The 27,041-nt window shown below is 44.2% G+C and overlaps 1 protein-coding gene across 2 annotated transcripts in view; it reads right to left on the bottom strand.

The window, feature by feature from the left end:
* LOC115090682 (NADH-cytochrome b5 reductase 3) overlaps positions 1–27,041 on the bottom strand; it is a 255,007-nt gene that overhangs the window by 194,422 nt on the left and 33,544 nt on the right. For both annotated transcript variants that reach the window (XM_029600109.1, XM_029600107.1), the window contains exons 3-4: positions 14,414–14,486; positions 13,383–13,489 (exon numbers count right to left, since the gene is read on the bottom strand). In XM_029600109.1, the coding sequence (XP_029455969.1) occupies positions 13,383–13,489; positions 14,414–14,486 (180 nt within the window). The remainder of the gene's footprint in view (positions 1–13,382; positions 13,490–14,413; positions 14,487–27,041) is intronic.

Here is a 27,041-nt window from a genome sequence, read left to right as displayed (position 1 = left end):
ACTTTAACTGCACCCATCGTTTCACATTGCATTCAGAAAAGCCACACTTTCGGAGACTTGAAATGGACTATCTTAGACCAAGTCCGATTGCCTTCCCGTGGTGGCGATCGGTCTCGTTCTTTAAACAAACGAGAAGCCTTCTGGATTTTCACTTTACAATCACAAGCACCCACAGGGTTAAATGAATTATTGGATTGGAATTCAATTTTGTGATCTTTGAAGTTTAAATGTTTGCGCTTTGAATGGAGTTTGCATTTACCTTTTTGATTCGCGGTTCACTGTACACGTCATACGTTCAGAGCTTGATGGAGATTGGTTGCACAGCTATCTCTACACCACGTTTAAAAGGACGCTTCCGTTAGCTTACAGCGTTTTCAGCCTTGGACAGAGTCGTAAGACCTACACTTGGAACCTAGCAGGCAATGGCTCAACACTGACCGACGAGACATCGGAAGAGGATCAACTCCCTGATGAAAGGTCTCAGTGCAGACCTGAAACGTGGCTACGTCGGTGACCCATCAAATCATCAGATAAGTCAGGGTGTTGCATGAGCTTCTGTTGTAAGCCATAAGAGACTGCCGTTTAAGCCTTCTTGGGTCGCGTCCATCAGCGGCTCTTCAAGTTTTATACCCTTTGTTTGGGATCAGTTATCAAGGCTGCGAGGAGTGTTCATTTTACAATTCTTTGAACACTTGAGTGCATTTTTCCACCACTTCTATAGAGTCAAACATTTTTAGATTAGCATACAAAAAATTCTCAAAAAAAGTTTTTTATTGCAATATTGTTTCGTACACACACTGCACACATTGGTCGGAGAAGGGATGTTTATGATTACACTTTATAGTCATATTACCCCGGCTGGGGATTTATGATCTTGTATATGAAACATTCCTTTCCTTCCAAAAAAATTTTTTCTTATATTAAAAGTTTGAAAATTTCCTTCATTCGTCCCCTGAGATAAAGACATAAATAATTCCTTATGACACCATCACCCCTCAGGTTCTTGTGGCCTGGTTTGACCTCTGTTGGAAACAGGATGCTGGGCTTGATGGACCCCTGGTCTGACCCAGCATGGCAATTTCTTAGGTTATGTTCTTATGAAACACAACAGGTAGAGGGGTGACCTTACCCCCTACATAGCCAGAGCTTTCGTAGGCTGGAGGGTAAACCCTCCCTGGTAGTTCACTTCGGGGATATCCCAAAACACAACTAATCATTCTTAAGGTAGACATAATATTTTCCATCTACACACAGAAAATCCACCCCACCCTCCCTTCCCACCCTCTCCTCCCTCCCACCCCCATCCACCTTCCTATCCCTTCCATCCCCCTCCCCTTAACCATAATAGTAGGCATCTATCAAAAATCCCCCTAAAATGGGGATGGAGATCACATTTTGATGCGGGTGGGTGCCACGCTCCGGCCATCCTTATAAACAAACCAAGAGAGAAAGAAAAAAGATGAAAGAAAACTAAAAGGTAAACCAGTTCAAAGGAATCGCAAAGAAATGTTAAGGGCCGAATGCAGCATATCTTTGGAGCTGGCTGAATTGTGAAAGAACAATCCTACTTCACAAAGTACATCCTTCAAATGTCGCAGCTCCGTGGCTTTATCCTGTCCTCCCATGCTCCATGGGCATATCTATACCCGGCGCTGAAATGCACATTAAATGTCATGTGCCGGGAGCAACAGTATGTTGGTGCCGTTCCAGTATACCGGCCACTGGGTAGAACTAAAAAGTTAGAGAGTTATATTAAGCAGCCATTGCTGATCACATGGATTCCATAATGACCACATTTCCAAACGGTCCCCCTAGCCATATAGTCTCTAGGGGTCCAGGTGGGGGGAATTCCACCTTGAGTAAGTCCAGGATCCCCTAGTACTCCTGTGGTTATGTGGAAATCAAAACTGAAAACAGCAACTTGCTCAGAACCCTCGACCAGTGAATAAGCCTCATCATATGGTTAAACACCATACCAGAGACGTTCAACCGATAACAGTGTCCATAAGTTTCTGTGCGTCTTCAGCTATATTGAAAAACTGGATCTTGTCTTTGTGCCATATTTTTAAGCGGGCTGGGAATTGCAATGAGAACCGCACTTGTTTTTCAAAAAAGGCTGAGCAGATCAGGGAACATCCTCGCTGCACAGATGAGACCTTAACTGAATAATCCTTAAATATCTGGACTTTCATGGAGTTGTGAGATCTGGCGATTTTCAGTAGGCCTGTAATATGGCCTGTTTGTGGGCGAAATTCAATACCTTCGCAATAACCAGCCATGGTCTAGTCACCTTCCCTCCTCTGGCCTAGTCTGTGGGCCCTTTCAATTCGGAATGACAATTGCAGCTCCGTTAATTTTAGAGATTCCGATAGCCAGGTTTCAAGAAAGGACCCCAGAATCCTCTCAGCTAGGGACTCCGGTAATTCCAGGAGCCGTATGTTGCATCTGCGGGCCCGGTTTTCCAGATCTACCAACTTCGATGTTTGCGCCGCAATTGCCTTCTCCAGAGGAGCTTAGTAGTGGTGGCTAGGCCGTTGTCCTCTAGCACCGCCACCCTGCCCTCAATCTGTTCGAATCGCAGATTTGGTTCTGTAAGTGCCGTTCACACTTCTGAGATCTGTGCGGATATAGAAGGTAGTTTTAGATCTAAAGCTTCCATAATAGTTTTAAAGTTCCCTGGCATGTTAGTTGGAGCGTCTTTTGTGCCTTGTGATTTGGGGCTAGCTGCTTTTAGTTTCTCCCTTTCTTTCTCACCGGTCTGAATGGGCATTCCGGAGGACGAACACTGCATATACGAGATGATTAACATATACACTCACAGGGCCCAGTGGTATTGTCGATCCGAGGATGTTACAGGCTGGTAAATAGTTGAAAAGTCTGAGCGCGGCACCTGGCGCCCTCCTAAGCACGTCCTCTCCTGCTCACTGCATCATGTGAACTCCAACGATACCTTTAACAGCCCCATATGGCCTATCTTGAAAAAGAATGGAACATGGAGACTGGCTATAGACTACAGAAAACTGAACAAAATTGTACCCCTGGATCAGAATTTAATCAAAATTCAGGGAACGAAATATTTTATCAGCCTTGACTTAGCCTCAGGGTTCTGGACTGTTCCTGTAGACCCCAAAGATCAGCATAAATTGGCTTTCTCCTTCAGGGACAAACAATACACCTGGAGAACATCCTTTGGGTATCTGAATTCTCCAGCAGATTTCAATATTTTCCTACATAACGTGCTACCCAATGTGAAGGCTAGGGGGTACCTTAGTGTACACAGACGATATCCTAATCAAGAATACTAACTTCCAGGAGCACATGCAAGAGATTGAGCATATTCTGGCCCAGCTGCAGGCAGTGGGATCCAAACTTTCTCTCTCAAAAGGTCAGTGGTGTAGGAAGTCACTCAATTACTTAGGATACGAAATCTCAGCCAAGGGATTATGTCCCCAAAAGAAAAGAATAGAAACCTTAGGAAAAGCAAGGACCCCCCACCACCCTGAAAGAACTACATTATTTTGTGGGAATATGCAATTACTTACAGCAGTTCATAGATAAGTACGCAGAGATCACCCAGCCTCTGGTAAGTCTCCTATGAAAGGATGAACCTTGGCAGTGGGGATCTGAGCAGCAAATCAGCAATGGACGAGTTGAAGGAAATTCTCGGAAGGGCCCCATATCTAGCTTATCCAGAAAGCAAGTGGAGTTTCTTCCTGGAATTGTCCTTCACTCCCGAATGCATGAGTGCTGTCCTGGACCAGAAACATGATACTGTCAAGTCATAGCATATGCCAGTAAGGCCCTGACAGAGGTGGAAAAGAAGTATCCTGAGTGAGAAATCCCTGCTATCCACAGTATGGGTGCTTCAACACTTCAGAAGCTATGTGCAAGGAGAGAAACTTTTTAGCCAGCGACCGAATCAAAGCCGGTCAGGTCTCCAGTAGCAAAATCGCTTCATGGACACTCGCTCTTCAAGGTTTGCTGCTTGAGGTGCAGTATGCCCAAGAACATAAAAGTGTTGTGGCTCAGAATTTAGCTGAATTGCACGATTGTGCTGCTGAGAGACAGCCGGACTTGATTGCATTAGAACCCCAAAATTCATCATGCCTATGATGGGAGAATATGTAACAATTTCTGTAAAGTCTATGTCGATGGTTGCAGCTTCCACAGGGAAGCTGACTACTAATTAGTAGCCGGAGTAGAAATAACTTGGGAGAAGAAATACCCCTATGATTCTCTCAGCTACGCTCTGGGATCCAAATCAAATCAGTACGAAGAGCTTACTGTGGCACTGATAACTGTGCAAGTTGCTGTACAGCATGGTTTGCAGACCATTGTAAGCTGCACAGATTCTGACTACATCAGACATAACATCATGACACATCTGCCTAATTGGAAAGCGAATCAGATGCTTAACTCTAAAAAGAAGCCCGTCAAACACAGGGACTTGATTCTGCCCTTAAATCAGTTCGTGCAAAAGAAAGAAATGACAGTCTATTGGAAAAAGGTGAAAGGTCATGCCAGAATCCAGGGTACTGACGAGATTCACCAAAGAGGGTGCCATATCAGATAGGCTCTGGCAAACGAAGGAATGCCCCGACAGGGGAGCCGACCCTGGGAAAGTTCTATGTCCTTATCCAGGCTCTGGATGCGAATTCTATCACAGAAGCAGATTGTCAGGGAGATGAGGAGTTATGACTCCTCTATGCTTCCAGAAATCAGTTTCAGATAGTAAAGGATTTACTGATAGGGACAAGTAAGCACATAATCACACAGTGGGTAGTCCACCATTCTATAGGGGAATCATGCTGCAGCATGCATGGAGGTGACCAGATCACTTATGATTCACAGACAAACGTCATGTGCCGGGAGCAACAGTATGTTGGTGCCGTTCCAGTATACCGGCCACTGGGTAGAACTAAAAAGTTAGAGTTATATTAAGCAGCAGTTGCTGATCACATGGATTCCATAATGACCACGTTTCCAAAAGGTCCCCCTAGACATATAGTCTCTAGGGGTCCAGGATGTGAAATCCTACACAAAAGGGTGTTTCACCTGCTGCAGGATCCAGCCCGCTTTGCTCACATACAGAGCTCCATTACAGAACAGAGGCATTTCCATGCCCTGGTCTGATAATCAAACAGAGTAGGTAGGGTCTATGGTCTGATCCTCTAGGGGTAAAAAGTACTTGCTCACAGTGACCTGCCTGTTTACCAAATGGGTAGAGTGCATTCCTGCTCCTAACACTGCTGAGATCACAGCCATCTTACTTTTGAACCACATATTCAGCCATTGGGGTTTGCCCATGGAAGCAGATTCAAACCAAGGTCCACATTTTACTAGACAGGTAATTAAACATATGTAAAAACTGTTGGGTGTGAAAAGTAAGTTCTACGTATTATATCGCCCACAATCATCTGGTCAGGTAGAGAGAACACAGAAAACCATAATCAGCATTCTAAAGAAATATGTGTCCACATCAGGTAAGGACTGGGATGTTAAATTACCCTTAATGTTAATGGCTATCTAGTCATGCCACACCATACTTCAGGGTTCTTACCATTTGAGATAATGACAGGGAAAGACATGACCTTACTTATGCATTTGCTTTACAGGATGCTAATTTGGCTAGTGCTACAACTACACAAGTATGTTAGCTATATGCGGCTGCAAAATACTTTTACCTTTGCCCAAAGGAATTTGGAGAGGAATGTCAGAGGTAGAAAGGCCTATTATGATTTAAAATAAACCCCTAAAGAGTATAAAACTGGAGACAAGGTCTTTTACTATAACTATAGTAAAAGCAAAGCCAAACAAAACAAATGTCTGCCTAGCTGGAAAGGACATTTTGCAATTGTGGATAAAGTCTCACCAGTCGTGCATCTTATCTGAATTAAGACAATCCTTGATGGTGAGGATGTGCTTAAATGGGTCTACATTAATCAGCTCAGACCTTGTCACCCTCGTAAATTAGCAGATCAAAATAAGGTGCCCACTAACGCTGATACCAACAGAGACAAAAGAGTAGTTTTCTACTGTTTCTCAGATAGAGAGTCAAGTCCTGAGAAAGATTTTCCTTGTGCCGATACTGACTGGAATGGAAGCTGGTCGAGCCAGGCCCTTCCTCCAAGATTGTGATGCAAGATACCCCTGGCTTCCTCATAATCCAGTTGAGGATAGTTACCCAGAGTGTGTGTCGCTTGACCTCCAGCACGTGATCTGAAAACATATTAACCTCACTAACATTCAGATGCTATCCACCAAGATGTGGGTGCAGGACTACACAGAGTACTCTACCCAGAATGTTCGGAATATTCTGAGCCAATTGGATAAGATAATGATCCGTTCCCTTACCAGAAACTCTGATCGACCTAAAATGTTTATTGGACTAGTTGCTAGATCCATTGTCTTCTCAGCCCTGGGCTCTCTCTGGTTTTTCCATCTACATCGCCAATGTAGTTTCTGCAAGGAACTTGAGAAACACTGTAGCGGAGTTGCAGGGTAACATGAAAAGTATCTCTAAACAGATCAGGTTGCAACAAGAATAATTAAATGCTCATGGTAGAACCCTCAGTAATACCATCACATTGGTTAATTTATATTCTCAAGTGATTGAGAAACAGCAGGGAGAACTCACCCTCAAAGAAAATGTAGGGGGAGATCCGTAACATTACAGACCACATCCGGACCCTCACCAATGACTTGTTTAGAAAACTTAACAGCATTAGCAATTTAATGAAAGGACAGATCCCCATGTACTTGGTTCCTCCAGATGTCATCAGAGGCTTTTGCGAAAATTACCCGAAATAACATTCAGCCTATCCAGATTTAGATCTCTTATCAAATGGGTAATGCTATTCCTCTGTATTTGGACTTAGAGAAGTTGGAAGTTGCCTATGTACTGAATTAACCTTTCATTTTGCCTCACAATGTGTACCAGTTGAAACAAGTGGTTAATGTAGGTACCTGGACTGACAATATTTACTCTTCCCCTGTTAGCCTACCAAGGTGACAATTCACAGCAGTATCTAGTCCCTAACTTAGGCCTGTGCCAGCAGACCAAAGACATACATTGACTGTGTCCCGGTTATCCTTTCCTGAAAGATACCACTGAAGCTCTGTGTGGTTTGACCCTGGACAAAGTTTGAGAGAAATGTTAGGTTACAAAGTATGATGCATTCTCTGAAACAAAAGGTTGCAGTAGTAGATAAAGTTTGGTAGGTCACTATTTAGAACATAAGAATATAAGAAGTTGACATATTGGGTCAGACCAGGGACCCATCAAGCCCAGCATCCTGTTTCCAACAGTGGCCAATCCAGGCTACAAGTACCTGGCAAGTACCCAAACACTAAGTAGATCCCATGCTACTGATGCCAGTAATAGCAGTGGCTATTCCCTAAGTCAACTTGATCAAGAGCAGTTAATGGACTTCTCCAAAAACTATCCAAACCTTTTTTAAACCCAGTTACACTAACTGCACTAACCACATCCTCTGGCAACAAATTCCAGAGCTTAATTGTGCTTTCAGTGAAAAAGAATTTTCTCTGATTAGTTTTAAATGTGCTACTTGCCAACTTCATGGAGTGCCCCCTAGTCCTTCTATTATCTAAAAGAGTAAATAACCAATTCACATCTACCCATTCTAGACCTCTCATGATTTTAAAGATCATATATTCTCCTTCAGCCTTCTCTTCTCCAATCTGAACAGCCCTAACCTCTTTAGCCTTTCCTCATAGGGGAGCTGTTCCATCCCCTTTATCATTTTGGTTGCCCTACTCTGTACCTTCTCCAGTGCAATTATATCTTTGAGATGCGGCAACCAGAATTGTACACAGTACTCAAGGTGTAGTCTCACCATTGAGCGATACAGAGACATTATGACATTTTCTGTTTTATTCACCATTCCCTCCCTAATAATTCCTAACACTGTGTTTGTTTTTTTGACTAATGCAGCACACTGAGCCGACGCTTTCAAAGTATTATCCACTATGATGCCTAGATCTTTTTCCTGGGTGGTAACACCTAACATCGTGTAACTACAGCATGGGTTATTTTTCCCTATATGCAACACCTTGCACTTGTCCACATTCAACTTCATCTGCCACTTGGATGCCCAATCTTCCAGTCTCGCAAGGCCTTACTGCAATTTATCACAATCTGCTTGAGATTTAACTACTCTGAATAATTTTGTACCATCTGCAAATCTGATTACCTTACTCATCGTAGTCCTTTCCAGATCATTTATAAATATATTGAAAAGTACCGGTCCAAGTACAGATCCCTAAGGCACTCCACTGTTTACCCTTTTCCACTGAGAAAAATGACCATTTAATCCTACTCTGTTTCCTGTCTTTTAACCAGTTTGTAATCCACGAAAGGACATAGTCTCCCATCCCATGACTTTTTAGTTTTCTTAGAAGCCTCTCGAGGGACTTTGTCAAACGCCTTCTGAAAATCAAAATACACCTCATCTTCTAGTTCACCTTTATCCTAGTTTATTAACCCCTTCAAAAATGATGATATCACCAAGGTTCCCTTACCCTGCAATGTTTCCCTAGTCACTGTGCCAAATATAGTCACTATGGGGGAATGTCACTGTACTACCTGAAGCAGGACCCTATCCCCACAGAGATAGAAATCCTAGATGTGTTTCGGGGACATGAGATCACCTTTGTTGAAGACCTGGTATATCTTTTAGACTATAAACAATTTCATACTGTTGAGCTGTCTGTGGACCAGGACTCCGCAGAAATTGCAGACTAAAAATATGATTCCAGCAATGAGGCTATTTTGCAAATGGACTATGTCCTGACTTTTGCCCTACCTGCCCAGCTGGGGTTCATGTGTTTTCTCTTTAGGAAGGACCCAACTCTAGCCAAGGACCCAACAAGAGATTCCCTCAGAGGTCAGACACTTGCGTTATCTCTCCCCACCCAAGTACCGGGAAATATAGTTTAGTTGTCTGTTGGGCGTACCCTGTGGGTTATTCAGGAATGAACCATACATAATCGTGAGATTATTGCATCACACTTAGATTAGAAGTGAGTATATTATTTGCACATATATACCCCAATCTAAGATTGCCTTCACTACCTGACATCTTCAATCATGGTGTGATGTATGGTTTTCTTTCCTTAGTACTATCCTTTCCTTTCTCCATCTTATTACTGTTTTTATTATTAATGCATTATTATTACTATTATGCCTATTAACATCTCATTAGGATGCATCAGTATTATTTACCAATATAATTTCATTATTGTTATTCTATTTATTATTGCCTTATTTATTATTTTTTTTATATACAGACGTTTGATCTCAATCGATATATCACACTGGTTTACATTCAGGTACTGTAGGTATTTCTCTATTCCCAGAGGGCTTACAATCTAAGTTTTTTTGTACCTTATTGTCAGGACTATAGCTTGTTGGCTCATGTCATCAAGCCAAGACTTGCGCAGTTAGCCGATAGGTTTAAACAGTGGGGTGAGCCCTTGATCAGCCCTCCCTGTTTAAAAAGGGGGAAAATATAGGAAACATCCCAATTCTTGCTAACAGGGGCAAGCGACTAAGATGGACCTTCTGACGTCAGTAAAAATGGACATTGGCCTATTTGGCTATGCACAGCTAAATGTAGAGAAAAATGGACTTTGTCATTTGGTGGGCTTGTTAACAGAGTTGGCACCAAAAATCGGGCCTCTTTTTATGGTCCTAATATCTATCAAGGATCAGAGTTCTGTCAGACATTTGAAACTGTTATTCATCAGAATTGACCGCTTACTGAACTCCAGAGTGAACAAAGGATTGAGAGAAAAGAGTGGGAAACTGCTAATTAAATGCCTTAATTATGCATTCACCTAACTATGCATCAGCTATTGAATATGCAACAGTGAGGCCTTGAATAAGGGAAAGTTAACAGCCCTCTGTGTCCGCCATACGCCATCTGTCTTGAGCCCATCATTACCCCCCTAAAAAGAAGAAGGAGGCGACCCTTCTGAGTGCTGTGGCTATGCCCCCTCCCTTGTATTGGCATGCATCCTGGGCCAAGGAGACTTTTGGATACAAGGTCTAAGACTTGAGAGTGAACAGTGTCACTTTGGTGACCGTGATTGTCCTTTCTGTACCTGTGCTGGAGACTGGTGAAGGGAGGGACCTCTGTCGACTAGCCTAAGAACGAAGCTACTAACTATTGCCTGGTAAGAATCTGGCTCCATGTCCTACCTCGGGAGTTAGTAAGGTACAGCTTATTGGCATTCAAAAATAAGTTTTGGCTAAAGAGGTGAGACCAGCAGAAATTCAGGGTAATTTGATAAGCGCTGGATGTTAAATATGCATTGGTAACTATTGCCTTTGTCCCCAATTGCCTGACGAAGTGTGAAGTTTAGCCCTGTGTAGCCTGTAGAGATTTGTTTTACTCAGACAGTTGTGTAATTTTCTAACAATGAACAAGGATGGTTGCTGGTAAATAATGTATATAAGGGGGGGTGGAGTTAGAAATCATATGCTAATCTCCCTACAACATTCTTCTATATTTTCTGCTCTGCAATATGTATTCCATTTATATCAGTAAGCATTATTTAATATGTTTTATATATTATGAATGTCTGGAATGCATATAATTATTTATTATATTAATAACTGTTCTATATACGGCACATAACTGCAGGTAAAAATGAAAGAAAAGTATGTGGGGGACTGCGAAAATTTTGGAACTTGAAAAGGGGTCCACGCTTGCAAAAGATTGGGAAGCCCTGTTCTAAGATTCTCTCCCAAGCATGCATTGTTGGCAAGACTTTCCTGCACTTCTGCACTTTTCTTTCATTCCCTACCCTTCCCCTTATTCTCCTCCTTTCTCAACCACCAATTACAATACCTTTCTCCCCCCCCAAAAAATTAGGGCAAACAAATTAGATGGATGCAAAAGAATGTCAGAAAATGACTAATTTATATTAAATAAAATACACATTTCCATTTAATATGCACATTTTTGCAAATATGGCATACAATTCCTCCAGAAAACAGAGGTCTGTGGGTATGGATCATTGGAACGTAAGGAGTTAAAAACAACTTTTCAAGTATCATTTGGTTTAACATATTGGATGCACTCAATATATCTCGAGAGAAACTGATTTTCTCTTATAAAAAGACTTAATAATCCCCAGCACTGAGGGAACAATGATAGTTATTCTTAAGCTAACATTATTCATGTTCCATGTGGATATTATTTCTAATCAGAATATGTGCTTACTTGGAATGTGTATACAAATCCTACAGAACAATTTATCTTACTTTAACATAGAAATGACAGCAGAAAAGGACCAAATGGGCCATCCAGTCTGTCCAGCAAGCTTATGGCAGCACTAGCCATGCCATACTGCCGTGCCACCCCCATAAAGGTATCAGGGGGAGGCATCTGCCTTGCAAGTTACCCCCCATACTTATTTTCCCAAACTGTTAAAGTCAGGGCCTTTGTTGGGTTCTGCCTGAGTCCAGTTCCCCTTTATCACTTGCTGCTGAAGCAGAAAGCAATGTTGGAGTTACATCACAAGGTATAAGGCTTATTTTTAAAAAGCCAATGATAAACATACGGGTTCTTTTCTTGAATTTCTGCTTTCAAAACCTATTAAGACTCAATATGCTTAATTTTCAGCGTGACTTGAGTCCAATTTTTTAATGTGTTATTTTAACATAGTTAAAAATCACAGCTAACAAAAAAGGCGTTGCTGGGAGGCAAGATGGTGGCATAGACAGGTCCATGCTGTTCTGCTGATCAGACTCTTGTTTACTTTTTCATTAGAAATGTCTTCCAAGCGTAAGGGAAAGGTACGGGTCTTCCCTCCAGACCCTTTTCCTTCACCGGAGCAACATGTTATCACCAACTTCATGACTTCCTCAGCAGTTTTTCAGGGAGAGGAGGACCCTGATGTGTCTTACGGTGAGGGAGAGCTGCGAATTCCAGCAGATGAGGCATCCCTGAGCCCGGATCTTCATTCCCCACCTTGGCGCAATGAGACACTTGAGCGAGCACTGCTGTGTTGCACAGCGATGACGCACTGAATGCACCCACAGTGAAGGGGGAAGTTTGCTCGAGTATCACTGTCTTTGCAGGACCTGCCTTCCTTATTTGAGACATGTAGAGAGCCAGCAGAGTGTGTGTTATTTGAGCCATGTCTGTGGCTGGTCCATTGAATTTGGAACCACTGATGGAATCTACCTTGGCTGACCTATCCCGGGAAGCTGTGGTCACTGAAAGTGGCGAGTCCTTTATTATTCCATCCTGACCTGAGGTGGTGTCCCTGGAACTTGGTGGTCAGATTCGGGAAGTCTCTAAAATTACTTAATTTCAAGATGGACCTTTTCTCAAACTGCCATCAAATTCACTAAATTAGTGGAATTCACTTAGTGAATTCCACTACGGTAATTTAGAAATGTCTAAAGTTGAAGATACTGTTAAATCTATCCAGGAGTTCAACACCACTATTACTGTGAAAGACTGTAATGCTCTTTCTAGACATACTGAATTTTTAGAAAATAACGTGAGATATTTAAATCTGCATCTCTTGAATTTCCCCAAAGTTATAGGGAAAATTCCATATATAACTTTGAAGAGGTACTTTCAAGAGGTTATAGGTTTTACGACTGAGTGAATGCCATCAGTAAACACATGTTATTTTCTTCCTAAAAACTTCTGGAGCTACTCCTAATATTGAAATTCAAGCTAATTTGACCAATTTCCTTGAAAATTCTATGTTGGAAGTTTTAGATAGGAGTATCCTGCTGGTCTCCATTTCAACTGTGGGCTTGAGTAATGTAATGTGCAATTACTTTAGAAAGTTTTCTTCTTTTTGTCAACTTGTGACGATGTTTCCTGATCTTGCTCAAGCTACCCAAGTTCAGAAGAAAGGTTTTCTAGCTTTCAGACAGTGAAGGGGTTTTTTGTACTTCCTTACCCTTGTAAATGCATTATCAAGAGAAGCAACAAATGTTTCAAATTTTTCCTGCCTGAACAACTGAAATATTTTATAGAGGCCCAAAGGCCAATAACCTCTTCTCCAGTGCCTTAAGTAATGTAATGCTGATGCATATATAAGTGCAGTTTTATCTATGTTAAGCCATTTCTTCTGATTATTGTTACCTTTGAAAACTCCCTTGTTTTTAACTTTGCCTGTCTGTGCTCTTTTCTTTATTACTGCTTGGAAGTGGATGACCGCATTAACAGTTTTTCTGAAATATTGTTTTTTCTTTTTTTTTTACTTTAAAAATGCTGAAATCCATGTTTTTCTGTCATAATTTACTTTTGCGTTCTGAAAATTAATAAATAATGAAAAGAAAAAAAAAGCACAATAAACTCATTTCTCATGGAATGTTCATGCTAAACTACCTTAACAACGAGGTCCACGTATCCTCTCTCATCATCACTGGTCACTGGAGTATAGGGTCTGACTACCAGATTCCCATCAATCCTTGCAGAAAGATAGATATGTTGTCCTACAAACAGCAAGAAACAAATTAGTTTTGCAAGTGTATGTTTTACATACATTTTTAAGGGACACAGATTTACCTTTAGACTGCAAATAAAAATTCCTCATAACCATCTACTTTTAACCTTCTAGTCATAGCTTTGCTGTTTTAACTCAAAGCCCATTTTGTTTCTCATGGGTCTGGCCAGCCTTGACTAGACTGCAAACTAAATGTAGCAGCGACTGTCCACTCTATATCTGCTGCAAACATCTGATATGTGCTACAGTATACAATTATAAACTTTTGCAGAGGGGATTTATCTACTGAGAAAGGCCATAAAAAGTCAAATAGGAATGCCAGTTAGGAGGAGATGGAAGGCAAGGGTGGTCAATGAATCCTTTAAAATTCACCACTGAGCAATACAGGGGCCAGAATCACCCAAGACATTCTGAGCCAACAAAATAAGGGAAATCATCCCATAATGCTGTGGGGAAAGAATCTGAGCCTTGCATTATTTTCCCTGTTGGCAGCAATTATTTTTAAACTCTATTTTTAATTCCATTTCTAGGAGTCTTCTGAAACCTCTACCTGGCCCTCCTTCCCTCTCCCCCTTTATGCTATTTTAGAGCCTATGAAAGTGCAGGGATAACAGCCACAAAAAACTGAAATCCTCCATTTATCCACAAGACCATCCGATCACAAGTGGCAACAGCCGTGCAAGCTTCCTCGTACTCCTGCCAACAAGCCCCAATTTTGCTGTGGGTACTTAGATTATATTCAGTTATTCAGTTCAGTGATGGTATAACTGAATGACTGTATAGAAAACTTGTTAAATAAATAAGTTATATAATATTGAGCTACTAACGAAAAGACATAAGATAAATCTGAATAAATAAAATGGTAAGTATTCCAGAACTCTTTAGAAAAATATGATTAAGAGCTGCAACATACCTATGGGGAGCCCCAGCACATGCTCTCGAGATGGGAGGGCAAAACGAAATTTTCTGGTGTCATGGCTAATATGCTGGAATGTGCAAAAAAAAAAAAAAAGGTATAAATACTTAAATTTTACCAAACTAGCTGTTATTTGAAATTAAGAGATTTTCATAATTCAAGTTACAGCATAGTGTTTTTATTCTATGAAAACTACTTTTCAGAAATGGGCACAGTTTTTCCTAAATTAGAGACTCATAATTTAGTTTCCTGCCATGCCTTACATTTCTGCCAGTCAACATTTTTAGAAAAAGAAAAAAAAAAGTACTGTGTAACAATTCTGGCTGCTAGGTAACCCCCGCTGTCAGCAGAGGTCCTCACTAATCCATGCTCTGTCCTGCTCAAGCCCCATCCTTGATAGCTCCATGTCCTTGGCTCCTTGTTTTGGCCCTCTTGCCTTGGTTACTGCGTGGTCCTTGTGGCCTTCTTACCTTCTTTATGACCTTCGGATCTTTCAGTCTCACTTTGCCTTATGGCCTGATTAGGCTTTCTTGTCTGTTGCTTGCTTATCTTGTATAAGTTCCTGTTTTCTGTGTTTGCATTTTTCTTGCGTCCCTGTCCCTCCCTATGGACCTCCCAGTGGCCTCCTGTATCTTGTGTGCGCCTCTCTCGGGCCTATCTCCTCTGTGTTCCTGCTCTCAGCCCTTGTCTGCCTGTACCTTGCCTTGCTTCTCTGTTCCTGTCCCTCACTTGTCTTCTGCCTGCCTCGATCTTGCCTGACCGCTGCCAGCCTTGACCTTGGCCCGCCTTGTATAACAGCAAGAAAGTCCTGCCGGCCATCAGAACTTGCGAACTCAACCCAAGGGTGAGGAGGCTAGCCAGACGGAAGACCTTACTGCTCTTCTGTACAGCCCTGTACTACTCCTGCTGAGGGAATCCTCAGACCTAGCCTGCTTGTCTGTGACATACTGTGGAAACTGAGGAAGGCACAGCACATCTTTGTTGGGGATAAAAAAAAAAGGCAAAAGTCCAAAAATGTTTGCAGTAGGCAGTCTGTGAGAGGTGGGAAACTAAAAATGTACATACTTTAAGAGTGACCCAAGTAGATTGGAGGCTGTATTAGTTCCTTTGAATATGCAAGAATAAAAATCAGCACACAAGTTGTGGAACTAACGTAATACATTTTACTAGCTTTCAAGCATTCATCAGGTCAAAGGGGAAAAAATGGTCCAAGGCCTGCCAAGGATCAAAGTTTCTCTGTAGAACAGAACTTTTAGAACATAAGAAATTGCCATACTAGGTCAGACCAATGGTCTATCAAGCCAAGCATCCTGTTTCCAACAGTGGCCAATCCAGGCTACAAGTACCTAGCAAGTACCCAAAAACACTAAGTAGATCCCATGTTACAGATACCAGTTAATAGCAGTGGTTATTCCCTGTCAACTTGATTAATAGCAGTTAATGGACTTCTCCTCCAAGAACTTAACCAAACCTTTCTTAAACCCAGCTACACTATCTGTACTAACCACATCCTCTGGCAACAAATTCCAGAGCTAATTGTCCATTGAGTGAAAAAGTTTTCTCTGATTAGTTTTAAATGTGCTACTTGCTAACTTCATGGCGTGCCCCCTATTCCTATTATCTGAAAGAGTAATAACCGATTCACATATACCCGTTCTAGACCTCTAACATGGAACCTAACACTATATCTATCGATTCATGTTTATCCTCGTTTATTTACCCCTACAAAAAAATGAAGCAGATTTGTGAGGCAAGCCTTCCCGTCGGTAAATCCATGCTGAATGTGTTTCTATATGTTCTGTGATTTTGATCTTTAGAATAGTTTCCACTATTTTTCCCAGCACTGAAGTCAGGCTCACCGGATCGTCCCTGGAGTCATTTTTAATTATTGGGGTTACACTGGCCACCCACTCCAGTCTTCAAGTACAATGGATGATTTTAATGATAGGTTACAAATTTTAACTAATAGATCTGAAATTTCATTTTTTAGTTCCTTCAGAACCCTGGGATGCATACCATCCAGTCCAGGTGATTTGCTACTCTTTAGTTTCTCAATCTGGCCTACAACACTTCCAGGTTCACAGTGATTTGGATTAGCTCATCTGACTCATCACTTTTGAAAACCATCTCTGGAAATGGTATCTCCCCAAGATCCTCATTATTAAACACAGAAGCAAATAATTAATTTAGTCTTTTTGCAATGGCCTTATCTTCCCTAAGAGCCCCTTTAACCCCTCACTCATCTAACGGTCTAACCAACTCCCTCACAGGTTTCTTACTTTGGATATATTTTTAAAAGTTCATTTCAAATTCTCTTGTAGCCTACCTTATCAATGTTTTACACTTAACTTGACAATGCTTATGCTTTTTCCTATTTTTGAAGGATTATTTTTTTTTTTTTTTGGCTAAAATAGCCTCTCATCTTACCTTTTAACCATGCCGGAATCTGTTTTGCTTCCTTCCACCTTTCTTAATGCGTGGAATATATCTGGACTGCCTTTCTATGATTGTATTTTTAAACAATGTCCACGCCTATTGTACACTTTAACCTTTGCAGATGCACCTTTCACTTTTTTTCTAAATTTTCCTTTTGAAAATTTAATGTTAGAGCTGTAGATTTACATATTTTCCCACTTCCAGTCAGTTCCAATTTGATTATGTTATGATTACTATTGCCAAGTGGCCCTAACACCATTACTTCTCTAACCAAATCTGTCGTTCCACTAAGAACTAAATCTAAAATAGCTCCCTTTCATTGGTTCCTGAACCAAATGATCCATGAAGTAGTCATTTATTCCATCCAGGAACTTTAAGCCTCTAGCATGTCCTGATGTTACATTTACCCAGTCAATATTGGAGTAATTGAAGACTACCATTATTACTGCACTTCCAAATTGGTTAGCTTTCCTGATTTCTCTTGGAATTTCATCATCTGTCTGATCATTTGACCAGGTAGACTGTAGTATACTCCTAGCACTATACTCTTACCCAACACACATGGGATTTCTACCCATATAGAGTCTACTGAGCATTTATGCCCAAATTTTCAAAGCCCTGTGCGTGCTAAAACCGGGTATACACGTGTGACTGGGCCATGAGAACGCTGAGCGCATTTTAAAATCGACCCAGCCACGCACATATCCCCTGGTACGTACAGAACTGCCAGCCTGTCTCAAAGGTGTGGGCCTGGAGGCGTGGCCAGCCAGCGCATAGAACTTACACCAGTTCAGAGGTGCAGGTAAGTTACAAAACAAAAAAATTCTAAGGTACATAGGATTAGTTTAGGAGTCTGGGAGGAGACGGAAGTTTCCTCCCAGTCTGCTCCAATTAAGGAATGGATTGGGAGGGAAGTATGAAAATCCTACTTGCATCGCTACACTTTTTTTTTTCTAAAATCCCCCTCGTTGCGTGTGGAAGAGGCCACCCACCTGCACATGCAGACATTAACATTGGGCGTGCATGTGTGCGCGAGAATCGTATTTTACAACATATGCATTTTATAGAATAGCCATGTCCATGTGCGCGCAGGTTTTAAAAATTGACCCCTTAAGTCTCTTGTAGGATCTTTATCCAGTTGGGCTCTATGCCTTCCTGGACATAAAATGTCACACCTCCACCAAGTTGATTATTATTGTGATATAATTTGTACCCTGGTTATGGTACTGTCCCATTGATTCTCCTCCTTCCATCAGGTCTCTGAGATGCCAATTAGGTCAATCTCATCATTCACTGCTATAACTCTCCCAATCTTACTTCTTAGACTTCTGGTATTGGCATATAGACATTTCAAAGTGCGTTTTTTGTTTGTATTAACAACCTGCTTTTCAGTTGATAGGGATAAAGCAGAGTTGCTTACCTGTTACAGGTGTTCACCCAGGATTGCAGGATGTTAGTCCTCACAGATGGGTGGCATCATCAGATGGAGCCCCGTCACAGAATACTTTTGTCAAAGTTTCTAGAACTTTGGCTGGCACACTGAGTATGCTACCAACCCCGTGGCTACACGGGGTCCCCCTTCAGTCTCATTTCATAGCAGAAAAATACGAGCGAAAAATACAACAAAACGTAGGTGAACCCAACTCCATGGGGTGGCAGGCGTGTTTCATGAGGACTAACATCCTGCTGTTCTGGGAGAACACCTGTTACAGGTAAGCAACTCTGCTTTCTCCAAGGACAAGCAGGACGGTAGCTCTCACAGATGGGTGAATAGCAAACTGCAGGCTGGTCCCTGAATACCCTGGGCCAACAGTCACCCAATATGTGCAACAAGCACAACAGGGGTGCTATTGGCAACAAAGGGGCAGCCTGAATATCACACTGGGCCCTAGGTAGGAAGAGTTGGGTTCTTACACTGGAAACAGGTTACGGAGGACAGACTGGCCAAAGATGCTCTCCTGTCGACCGTCCTTTTCCAGGCAGTAACGGGCTGCGAAGGTGTGGAGGGAGCTCCACGTTGTGGCCCTGCAGATTTCAGCAATAGGGACTGTCTGGAAGTGCGCCACTGAAGCTGCCATGGCCCTCATCGAGTGCGCTTTCACTCGTCCCTTGAGCGGAAGGCCTGCTTGCTGGTAGCAGAAAGCAACACAGTCCGCCAACCAGTTAGGGTCTGCTTGCCCACTGCAACTCTGAGTCTATTTTTGTCAAAGGAGACAAAAAGAGTAGTGTGGACTGCCTATGGGCTGCAGTGTGGTCTAAATAAAAGGCGAGAGCACAGTTGCAGTCCAAGGTATGCAGAGATCGCTCACCTGGATGGGAGCGAGGGCAACACGATGGACTGATTTAGATGGAAGTCAGTCACTATCTTCGGCAGAAACTTATGGTGAGTGCGGAGCACCACCCTGTCGTGGAAGAACCTTGTGTAAGGCAGATAGGTCACCAAGGCCTGTAGCTCACCGACTCTGCGAGCAGAAGTAACTACCACTAGGAAGATGACCTTCCAGGTGAGGTATTTGAGCTCACAGGAGCGCAGGGGCTCAAATGGAGGCCACATGAGCCATGTGAGCACTATGTTGAGGACCCAGGCCACAACAGGGGGACATAGTGGAGGCTTTAGTTTTAGTAAGCCTCTCATGAAGTACTCCATTATGGGTTGCACTGACACTGGAGTGTTGCCCACTCCATTGTGGAAGGCACTGATGGCACTCAGATGTACCTGGATTGAGGTAGTCTGTAGACCAAACTCCGAGAGGCACCAGAGGTAGTCTAAAAGCCTAGGCGTGGGGCAAGAGAAAGGGTCGACAAGCAAGTTTGCTTACCATAAACGGTGTTTCCGTAGATAGCAGGATGAATTAACCATGCTGTCAGAGCGTGCATGCGACTGAAGTAGGCGGAGTTTTCCTCAGTGAGTCACAGAGCTTTGACTCTGTGAGGCTGCATGGTCATCTTCCCGCGCAAATGTACCTCCTCCCCTCAGTCTCTTTGTAGCCAAGCCAGAAGTAACATTTACATTGTCCTTTGTGCGACTATCTAGGGAGGCGGGTGGGATCGCATGGCTAATTCATCCTGCTATCTATGGAAACACAATTTACGGTAAGCAAACTAGCTTTTTCCCCGTCGATAGCAGGGCTGAATTAGCCATGCTGTCTGGGAGTCCCAAGCTTCCGGGTTGTGTCCATGTAAGTACTTGTTAGAAGTTCAGGACACTAACCCGTAGAAGTAGACAGTCTTAATCGGTGTTGAAGGTTTGACACGACTGCTGAGTCCAGTGCCACTTCAGAGGCCACTTGTTGCTGCAGACAATAATGTGATGTGAAAGTGTGCATGGAGGACCAAGTAGCTGCTTTGCAAATGTCCAGTAATGGAATCTTTAAGTGGGCAACCGATGCTGCCGTGGCTCGTATTTGGTGCGCATGAGGTTTCTTGTCGAGTTTAATTGAACGCATTGTGACAACCAACTGGCACTGGTTCTTTTAGTGACTGGTTGACCAGGGTCGTTCGGGTTAAAGGAAAGGAAGAGCTGAAAAGGCCTGGAAGGAGATTGAGTTGTTTATAGTAAGCTAGAGCTCGTTTACAATCTAGCGAATGCAGGAGGCGGTCTCGCTCATTGTGATGAGGCTTCAGCATGAAGATTGGTAAAGTGATGGTCTGATTAAGAAGAAAAGCGGATACCACCTTGGGAAGGAAGGTGGGATGAGGTTGAAGGGTAACCTTGTTGAGGTAAAACTAAGTAAGGAAGGTAGTGAACCAAGGCTTGTAACTCACTCACTCTCCTTGTCGCAGTGAGGGCCACCAAGAATACCGTTTTCCAGGTGAGGTATTTTATGTGGCAAGTCTCTAAAGGCTCGAAGGGAGACATTAGCTGTCCTAAGATAATGTTAAGATCCCAGGGTACAGGTGGCTTTGCCACTGGCGGTCGGAAGTGAAGCATGCCTCGCATAAATCTGGAGACTAGAGGATGATTGGAAATGGGGAGGCCATTGTGAGGGTGATGAAAAGTCGCAATAGCACTGATATGCATTCGAACTGATGTGGTAGCCAGACCAGTTTGGTAAAGAAAGTGGAGGTACTCCAGGAGATGTATAGCCGTAGAGAATGGATCTAGATTCCGTGGTTTGCACCATTCAGCATAGCGATGCCATTTTCCTACATAGTTGAACCTGGTTGAAGGTTTTCTGGATGCTATAAGTATATCTTCTACCTGTGAAGGTAGACAGAGGTGCTTTTATATTTGCCTTTCAATCTCCACGCTGTCAGATGGAGGAATTGATGCATTGGATGGAGGAGTGAGCCTCCTTCCTGTGTAAGCAGCTGTTGGTGGGTCCCCAGCAGAATCGGTGGGCATATGGAAAGTCGAATGAGATATGCATACCATGGTTGTCTCGGCCAGGCTGGAAGTATGAGAATGTCTGCTATGTCTTGAATATACCAGAGCCTGCCAGTTTTCTTCCGTGGCAAAGAGGTCGATTGCTGGGAAGCCCCACTGTTGGAATATGGTGAGGGTTACTTCTCGATTTAAAGTCCATTCGTGTGGGAGAAAAACCTTGCTTAGGCGATCCGCTGTAACATGGTCTAGACCTGGTAGGTAGGTGGCTTGGAGGGAGTGCGCTGTACCCATTGGTCCTGAGTCCATCTGTCTACACTAAGGAAAACAAAATTATCAGGTAAGTAATTTCTCCATTTCGTCCTTACACTCCCAGCACAAAAAACTAGTAGTGGAATCTACATTAAGGCTCCTTAGTTTGAGGGCTATAACTCCGGTACCTACGTCTCCAGAAAAATATGATGCGTTATTCCATCTATTTCATCGTACCCAAGAAGGAGGGTTCCCGCCCCCATCTTGGACCTCAAAAGCGTCAGTTGTCATCTGCGGATATTCCACTTCCACGTGGAAACTCTCTGCTCTGTCATAATGACCGTACAACAGAAGAGTTCTTAACCTCCCTGGACCTCTTGGAGGCCTACCCGCATATTACTGGCAACCATTATGGTGGTCGTGGTGGCAGCACTGAGGAAAGAAGGGATCCTGGTGTACCCTTACTTAGAAGATTGGCTGATCCAGAGGATGTGGTTAGTGCAGTTAGTGTCGCTGGGTTCAAAAAAGGTTTGGATAAGATCTTGGAGAAGTCCATTAACTGCTATTAATCAAGTTTACTTAGGGATTAGCCACTGCTATTAAATTGCATCAGTAGCATGGGATCTTCTTAATGTTTGGATAATTGCCAGGTTCTTGTGGCCTGGTTTGGCCTCTGTTGGAAACAGGATGCTGGGCTTGATGGACCCTTGGTCTGTCCCAGCATGGCAATTTCTTATGTTCTTATGATACCTCTGCTACAATCGCCCAATGGAGTATTTAAAGTGCTTCTCGACAGAGTGTCCATGAACCGGACCCTCCTTTGTTTATGTAAAACATGGTGACTTGGTTGTCTGTGTACACCATGAGTCGTTTCCCTTGGACCTGAGAGGAGAAGGTCTGTAGCGCTCTCCAGATTGCCCGGAGCTCTAGGAGGTTGATCTGACATTTGGATTTCTCGGGAGACAACAATCCCTGAGTTTTGAGATCGGCAAGATGAGCTCCCCAACCCTTCCTGAAGGCATCTGTCGTGAGTATTAGCTGATGAGGAGGCACTCTGAAGGGAGCGCCTGTGGATAGGTTGGTGGGAGAGAGCCACCACTGAATGTCTGATCATTGGTCTGGTTAGGTGTATCCTAGTTGTTAGCGGTTGCTGGAACTGAGTCCATTGGCGTTTTAGGCCCCATTGTAAGCAGCGAATGTGTAGTCTCGTGTGGGGTACCACATGAATAGCTGCCGCCATATGACCCAACAGTTGAAGAATTTGATGTGCAGAGGTATGAGATTGGCTGTACAAACTTTGTGCCAGGCAGGAGAGAGTCAGGAGTCTGTCTTGTGGAAGGTAGGCCCTCTCAGCTACTGTACTGATGAGGGCCCCAATGAATTGCAGTGACTGGGTAGGTTGTAGATGTGATTTTTCGTAGTTTATTAGGAAACCCAAGGATTGTAGGCAACTGATCGTGCGTACTGTGTGCGCCCGTAGAGTAGTCTGGTCCGATGCTACTAAAATATAGCATATCTTAACATTACCATGTTACCAAATGTTCCTTGTAAATGTTATCTTCATTTAATCTCCCTGTTCCATGTAAACCGATACGATGTGCAAACGATTATCGGTATATAAATAAAATAAATAAAAGCCAGTCGTCCAGATAGGGGAAGATCTGGATTGATAATTGTCTGAGATGAGCCACCACCACCGCTAAACATGTCGTAAATACCCTCGGGGCCGAGGATAGGCCAAAGGGTAGGACCTTTTACTGATAGTGTCTGTTCGGAACTTGAAAACAGAGGTAGCGCCAGGAGGAGAGGTGCATGGGTATATGAGAGTACGCCTCCTTAGGGTTGATGGAACACATCCAGTCGTTGGGTTGCAGGAGACACAGGATGTTTTTGAGAGAGATCATCTTGAACGTATCTTTCTGAATGTTTGTTGAGGCTCCGTAAGTCTAGAATGGGACGAAGACGGCTGACTTTTTTGGAATGAGAAAGTATTGGGAAAAGAATCCCTGACTCAGTTGTTGATGTGGAATCTTTTGAAAAGACCTTTGTAGTAAAAGGCTTGAGATTTCTGCCTGGAGTGATGGTAACTGGGTCGATGTCCTTCGAAGTGGGGGTACTTCAGGAAGGGACTGAACAGCTATGAAATTCAGGCGATAACCTTCTCGGATGATCTTGAGAACCCAGCGATCTGAAGTGATAAACTCCCAATTGCTGTAAAAATACTGGAGACGACCTCCTATAAAGGGCGGTGGGGGTGGCTTGATGAGACTCAAAAAGCAGGCGGCTGTTTTTGCGGAGCTGCTGGGCTTTGCCTAGGCTGTCTCTGTTGATGAGGACGTTACCGTGACTGATGGGGTTGACTCGAGTGTGGCAATCAATATGTAGGAAAAGGTTGGAATTGTCCTCGCGGGTAGGGCCTTCATTTGAAGGAAGGGTAAAACCTCCGAGACACTGTGTGATGTTCTGAGAGGGAAGTAAGAGAGCACTGCAGTACTTTGCTCTTTAAGGTGGGAAACAGTTTCCCCAAACTTGTCACCGAACAAGTTGTCTCCCCTGCAAAGTATGTCCGCTAGCTTGTCATGGACATCTTCGCGAATCGTGCTTGCCCTCAACCAGGCAAGGCGTCGGGCAGTGATGGCAGCTGAAGAAGACCTTGCAGAGGATTCGAACGCCTCATAAATTGATTGAAGCAGATGATGTAGGCCCTCTTCCATATCCAGGAAGGGTTGCGGCAAGGTGTCCTGAGACGAGAGACAAACCGGACGCAAATTCTGTAGACACTCATACAAGTACTGTGTCATGTGGAATTGATGGTGGTGGATTTTGGTAGACAACATGGAATCGTGGTAAACTCTACATCCAAAGTCATCTAAGTATTTATGATCCTTACCAGGAGGTGTATTCGCATGAAGCTTTGACCGTTTTGCCTTCGCCAACTCAGACTCCACTACAATAGAGCTGTGTGGTAGTTGGGTCGAGTCATAGATTCGAAATTTTAGATCTTTTTTCATGACGTGGCCATGGTTGAAAAAGGGGTTTCCCATATCTTTTGGAGGACTCTGTCCAAAACTGGATGGGGCGGTAAAGCCGTCTGTTCCGGTGGCATCTCAAAGACGGAAGGTTGGCCGGGTCAGTTGATCTAGGAGGGGCTGTCGTCAGTGGTGAACACTGGTGGGTTTGACCCCGTTTGCATAGATTCCAGATCCTCAAAGAAGGATCTTAGGGCCTGCGAAATCTGCAGCATGGCCCTAGATGTCAGATTGCCTGGTTGTGGAGGCATCTGACCACCATTTAATGGGGGTCTTGTAGACAGTGCTGCCAGAAATATATCCCGCGCATCAGTGCGCTTCAATTGAGGGCCAGGTGGAATGATAGGAGACTGTCTATGTCTCTGTTGGAGCAGTACCTGCATCTGAGGAGACAAACTCTTTCTTTGGGATACTGACGATAAGTCGGAGAAGGAGTCTCCACTTTCCGAGGACATCCTGATGATGTGGAGTCCGGGTCCAACAGCAGTTCTATGTCCAGTCAGGGCTTTCTTGTGGTCACTTATGTTGCATGGAGTGCCCTGAGCATTCAGAATGCGTGGATGGAGGTCCCTGAGTGGCATGCTTGGTATGTTCCGATTGCTTAGGACACGATGAGTGGTCTTTATGGCTGGAATGCGCCGTGGCATGCATTGCATGTGTCGTGGTGTGCGTCAAACGCTCTGTGTGCCGTGTGGTCCGAGTGCGTCGTAGGCTTCGGACGCATCTTTCACTTTGACAGCTTCGGCGCCGAAGGGTGCGAACGGTCAGGAACAGGTCACTGAGTCCTGCTTGACGCATCTGAGGGCCTTTTCTCCTGAGGAGACAACTCAGTCGGTGCCTGGAATTTTTTAATGGGCGCTGGAGGTTGATCTAACCTGGGCCCGGCGCGGTGCAAAGGGAGTCCCATGGGCTAAGTGAGGAAGCCCTCTTCTTCACCAGTCCCGGCGAGGAGTGAGTCAACGGTGTCGGGGCATAGAAGCCCGAGCGAAGTTGCGCCATTTTTTTGGCACGCTGACGCTGTGCCTGGGGGCACATCCAACCACAGTCTCGGCAAGAGGCCTGGTCATGGTCCGGCCCGAGGCAAATGTAGCAATAGTTATGCCTATCTGTGATGGACATAAACTTTGCCACATTGGCAATATTTAAATCCAGATGGCTTGGGAGCCATCGCGGCAGCAAAATCTGAAAAAAGCTGACAAAAAGTTGAGGGGAAAAAAAAAAAAAAAAAGACTGAGGGGAGGAGGTACATTCGTGTGGGAAGACGACCGTGCAGCCGCAGAGTCAAAGCTCTGTGACTCACTGAGGAAAACTCCGCCTACTTCGGTCACGTGCACGCTCCCAGACAACATGGCTAATTCAGCCCTGCTATCAACAGGAAACCTTCTGCGTGCACCAGGCCGAGAAGCTCTTCTACTTTGCCTCATACAACTTCTGCGTGGAAGGCTCCACAAAGCTACGAGGACCTGCCACATCCACAGTTAGGGACAGCGAGTGGAGGATTGGGGTGGTGCAGCATGCCCTGATCCTGCATGATGATGAAGTCGGGTGCGGTACCCAGGCGAATGGGCTCCTGGACAGAGAGGTCACAGAGAATGGGGAACCAGACCTGACGCGGTGAATGCGGGGCTATGAAGATCATGGAGCTCGGTCCTGTTGTAGCTTCATGAGAGTCTTGGCTATTAGCGGAATCGGAGGGTATGCATATAGGAGGCCTCGCTCCAGGAGAGGGTGAAGGCATCCATGGCTGGTCTTGTTCAGCTCCTGTGCAGGGAGCAGAATCAGTCCACCTTGTAGTTCTGCGGGGACGCAAAGAGATCTACGTCCAGTTGACCCCACCAGCGGAAGATTCTGCCTGCTACACAGGGACCACTCATGGGGCTGGAATGTCCGCTATTACATTCTCGGTGCCTGCCAGGTAGATGGCCCGCAGGAGCATGGAATGCGACAGGGCCCAGGCCGAAATCTGTGCCGCCTCTTGGCAGAGGAGGTAAGAGCCTGTGCCCCCCTGTTTGTTCACGTACCACATAGCTATCTGGTTGTCCGTCTGGATCAAGACAACTTTGCTGGACAGGCAGTCCTGGAATGCGTAGAGGGCATACCGCATCGCCTGGAGTTCCAGAAAGTTTAATTTGGCAGGCTGCCTCGGCTCTCGACCATAGCCCTTGTGTTTGTAGGCCATTGACATGGGCTCCCCAGCCTAGATTGGAGGCATCTGTGGTCAAAGTTACCTGAGCAGTCCCTTGCTCAGATTGGATTCCTGCGCCCACCACACGAGGGAGAGCTGGAGTGGGTTGGTTATCTGGATCCTTGCCAAGAGTTTCTGAGTGGCTTGGTGGCACTGAGACTGCAGGGTCCATTGTGTGACCCTGATGGCTAGGCAGGCCATTGCGGTGACATGCACACAGAAGATGCCATGTGGCCCAGCAACTACAGGAGCAGATGGGCGGAAGCCATCCGCTGGCGATGGATGAATATGGCCAGCCCAATTAGGGTGGCTATATGTTCGCTGGGGAGGAAAGCTTTGGCAATCGTGGTGTCTAGGTCTGCTCTGATGAAGGTCAGTCGCTGGGATGGAGTCAACTGA

The sequence above is a fragment of the Rhinatrema bivittatum genome, chromosome 4, assembly GCF_901001135.1.
Source record: "Rhinatrema bivittatum chromosome 4, aRhiBiv1.1, whole genome shotgun sequence".
Lineage (NCBI taxonomy): Eukaryota > Metazoa > Chordata > Amphibia > Gymnophiona > Rhinatrematidae > Rhinatrema > Rhinatrema bivittatum.
This window is presented reverse-complemented; position numbering and strand designations above follow the sequence as displayed.